The 4,322-nt window shown below is 37.3% G+C and overlaps 1 protein-coding gene across 1 annotated transcript in view; it reads left to right on the top strand.

The window, feature by feature from the left end:
* NIPBL (Nipped-B homolog (Drosophila)) overlaps positions 1-4,322 on the top strand; it is a 171,496-nt gene that overhangs the window by 134,794 nt on the left and 32,380 nt on the right. The window contains 4 exon segments of the mRNA XM_009329439.1: positions 1-165; positions 922-1,073; positions 2,664-2,744; positions 3,811-3,911. The exon segment at positions 1-165 is cut by the window's left edge and continues 38 nt beyond it. Coding sequence (XP_009327714.1) covers positions 1-165; positions 922-1,073; positions 2,664-2,744; positions 3,811-3,911 — 499 coding nt within the window.

Below are 4,322 nucleotides of genomic sequence, written 5' to 3'. Positions count from 1 at the left end.
CTGATGCTTGTCTTACAGCTATCAATATTATGACATCACCAAATATGCCTAAAGCTGTATATATTGAGGATGTAATAGAAAGAGTTATTCAATACACAAAATTTCATTTGCAGAACACTCTTTATCCTCAGTATGATCCTGTGTATAGAGTGGATCCTCATGGTGGTTAGTATGCTAAGAAATTTTTTAAAAATCATTCCACATTAAAAAAATATCAAAACATAATCTACTGTGCAATGATGCAAGTGATATGACTTTCTGGAATAAGATTTTTAGATGAGACTCTTACACTGATAGTTCTTCCATATCGCATACAGCATCCTGAATTAATGCTTTGTGTTAGTTTGAGGATGATGAAATGTAGAGTAAAAAATTCTACTGAATGAAATGCGTCCTCTGAATAACTTAGTCATACATCTTGGTTTACTGCAATAATGTCAATGTAACCAAAGTATTTAGAAGTTTGTCTGAAGTTCAGCTTCTGTGTATAGTTATTATACGTAGGAATAAGTCGTTTTATAGTCATAATCTCTGTGTATATAATGATTTATTTCAGTGAAAACTACTTAGCATTTAATATTTTATTGTCACATGCATACCTTTAGATGCAGGTGTCCAACTTGAAGAACCTTTTTAAAAATCTCGGATCCAGAATTTAGAGCAATTATGAAAAATTAGTATCATGTGAAATTCTTGCTTTCCAGCTGATGCTACTAAATAGTTTTTCCTCTGTAAGCAATTGCTTTTACAAATTGTAAAATTGTAAAATTTTACAATTTTACAATTTTACAAATTGTAAAATTACAAATTTTACAAACACACAAAAAAGTGTTTTGGGGACACTTTTTGAGGCAGATCATCGCTCTAATATTTTATGTGGAAACATTGAAAAAATTAATGAAGATATTTTTTATTTTCTAGGTGGTGTTTTAAGTTCAAAAGCAAAACGTGCCAAGTGTTCCACCCACAAGCAAAGAGTTATAGTGATGTTGTATAACAAAGTTTGTGACATTGTCAGCAGCTTGTCAGAGTTGCTAGAGATACAGCTTCTTACTGATACAACTATTCTTCAGGTAAGTTTTATCAGAAGAATTTCTGTCTGAGAATGTTTGTTTTTTCTTTCCCCAGAGGGAATGTAAAGTATGATTGTCACAGTGACATGAAGTATGAAATCAGTACAAACTTTTGAATTACTAACATCAGAGTGACTAGTTTGTTGTGTAGTAGGTAATCATAGAATCATAGAATCATTAAGTTGGAAAAGACCTCTAAGATCATCGAATCCAACCGTCAACCCAACACCACCATGCCCACTAAACCATGTCCCTAAGAGCCTCATCTACACGTCTCTTAATTACGTCCAGGGATGGTGACACCCACCTCACTACAACCTCCTTTCAGGTAGTTGTAGAGAGCGATGAAGTCTCCCCTGAGCCTCCTTTTCTCCAGGCTAAACCACCCCAGTTCCCTCTGCTGCTCCTCATAAGACTTGTGCTCTAGACCCTTCACCACCTTCATTGGTGGTGGTGAAGTATTCGAGGTGTGGCCTCACCAGCCAAGTAGAGGGGCACGATCACTTCCCTACTCCTGCTGGCCACACTATTTCTGATACAGGCCAGGATGCCACTGGTGGTCTTGGCCACCTGGGCACACTGCCGCCTCATGTTCAGCCGGCTGTCGACCAGCACCCCCAGGTCCTTTTCCGCCAGGCAGCTTTCCAGCCACTCTTCCCCAAGCCTGTAGCGCTGCATGGGGTTGTTGTGGCCGAAGTGGAGGACCCGGCACTTGGCCTTGTTGAATCTCATACAGTTGGCCTTGGCCCATCGATCCAGCCTGTCCAGGTCCCTCTGCAGAGCCTTCCTACCCTCGAGCAAATCATCACTCCCACCCAACTTGGTGTCATCTGCAAACTTACTGAGGGTGCACTCGATCTCCTCGTCCAGATCATTGATAAAGATATTGAACAAGACCAGCCCCAAAACTGAGCCCTGGGGAACACTGCTCGTGACCAGCTGCCAATAATAATCTGCAGGAGAAGGCATTTAATGTTCAAATCTTTAATGGTTGTTCTTGTACACTTAAAAGTTTAACCTTATTGTATTCAAACATAGAATCATAGAATCATTTAGGTTGGAAAAGACCCCATCGAGTCCAGCCATAAACCTAACACTGTCAAGTCCACCACTAAACCATGTCCCTAAGCACCTACGTGTCTTTCAAATACCTCCAGGGATGGTGACTCCACCAATTCCCTGGGCAGCCTGTTCCAATGCTTGACAGCCCTTTCAGTGAAGAAATTTTTCCTGATATCCAGTCTAAACCTCCCCTGGCGCAACTTGAGGCTGTTTCGTCTCATCCTGTCACTTCTTACCTGGGAGAAGAGACCGACACCCACCTCGCTAAAACCTCCTTTCAGGTAGTTGTAGAGAGCGATAAGGTCTCCCCTGAGGCTCCTTTTCTCCAGGCTAAACAACCCCAGTTCCCTCAGCCACTCTTCATAGGACTTGTTCTCTAATATCCTTTGATAATTGTATTTGCAAATAATACGAAGTAATACATCTTGTTGAATACCTTACCTGCTGAATGAATAACCTACTTGTGAAACTGCATGAATATCAGTTTGTTAGTCAAATATACTTACAATAATTTCTTTCCATTGATAGGTATCGTCTATGGGAATAACACCTTTCTTTGTAGAAAATGTCAGTGAACTACAGTTATGTGCCATCAAATTAGTGACTGCAGTAAGTACTTTTTAATTTGCACTTTCATGTTCCTGTATGTCTGAGAGTTATTAGGGCATTTACACGGGATGTATTTTCTCTCTGGTAGAGAATTGGAGTTTAGAACTAATTTTATTATTGCATGTTTTTATAGTTTGGTATCATAATCTAGGAACAGTATTAAATCTACCTGAGCTGTCCTTATTCACAAAGTACTCTATAGCAAGAAATATCCTGCTTAAGCAAGGAACTTCTTAATTTTGGTTATGTCATTTAAAGTGTAAACACAAACCCCTTTCTCTTACTGTCCTTTCTTGTCCTAAGAAATCTTAGCAATGTGGTTTTCCTTATTTCCTATGTTAAGAGTTGAATTTATGCAATGGAATAAGGTATAGAACGAGTAGGATACTTCTGTGTAATGCAATAAATTCTTTTCCTCCAAAGAGGTGGCTATGTGAAAAATTCACAGGGCAGATAAAATATTATTTCAGGAAAAATGCAGCACAACACAGATGTGCTTGTTCAAGTGGGAGTTTTTCATCTTTGTAAGGATGATACACTCCAGTATTCTGCCTAAACAAAAGGAGAGGCAAACAGTCCTGACCCTGTAAATTGAAAGAATATGTCATGTCAGGTAAACTTTAAAGCTTAGGATAGGAAGTAAAACTGGTTTCCCAAATGCGCTCTACAACCATAGATGTGTTCCCGTAATTTATGTTACCACAGAGTTTTGCTCTGTACTGAAGTCTGAAAGCTTAGTGTTACACTGTTTGATTTTCCTATACAGTGTATTCTACCATTGACAGAAATTTTTAAAACATAAGGTGTTTTTAAGAGCTATTACACATTTATGTTATTTGAAGATTTTTAAAAATCTATATTTGAAAAAGTTTTTATGTATTTTATAGAAATGCTTCCTTAGAAAAAACAAAGTAATGCATTAAAAACAAGGTATGCATTAATTATAATTTATTTAAGTGTCATGTAAAGTGTATGTTTCTATGTAAATTTTTTAACAATATATTCAACAAGTGATATTTTACGTAACAATAAATAATTTTCTGACAATCCTGTAACTGTTAAATAGGTGTTCTCCAGGTATGAAAAACATAGACAGTTAATACTAGAAGAAATTTTCACTTCCCTGGCGAGACTACCAACCAGCAAGAGGAGTTTGAGAAACTTCAGGTAATTTCTGACATAGATTAGTAACTTGTAGACAGTAGCACTTACAGTTTTGTAGATGTAGGATTTTAGGCTTCAGTATTAACTACTACTTTAAAAATCTGCAACTCCCCAAGCTGCACTTTATTAGAGGTTGATAATTCAAAACAATGAGAGCAAAATTGCCTGACAAATGTCTTGTAATAATCAGTTTGTTATGCCATCATGTTTGTGCCTGCTTACGAAAATAACTGAAATATCTTATTATTTGGCTCACTAAGGATGTAAATTAGTGTAATGTTAGTGTGCATTCAGAGGGGTTTTTTTGTTGGAAAATTCTTTGGTTCTGTTTGTATGGAGTTACATAATTTCTTCATTGCTAAAGCTTAATAGGAAAATTGTGGCTGAATTTCTTTGAGGACACACTCAGAGCAC

Source organism: Pygoscelis adeliae, unplaced genomic scaffold (genome assembly GCF_000699105.1).
Source record: "Pygoscelis adeliae isolate BGI_AS28 unplaced genomic scaffold, ASM69910v1 Scaffold47, whole genome shotgun sequence".
NCBI classification, from domain to species: Eukaryota; Metazoa; Chordata; class Aves; order Sphenisciformes; family Spheniscidae; genus Pygoscelis; species Pygoscelis adeliae.
This window is presented reverse-complemented; position numbering and strand designations above follow the sequence as displayed.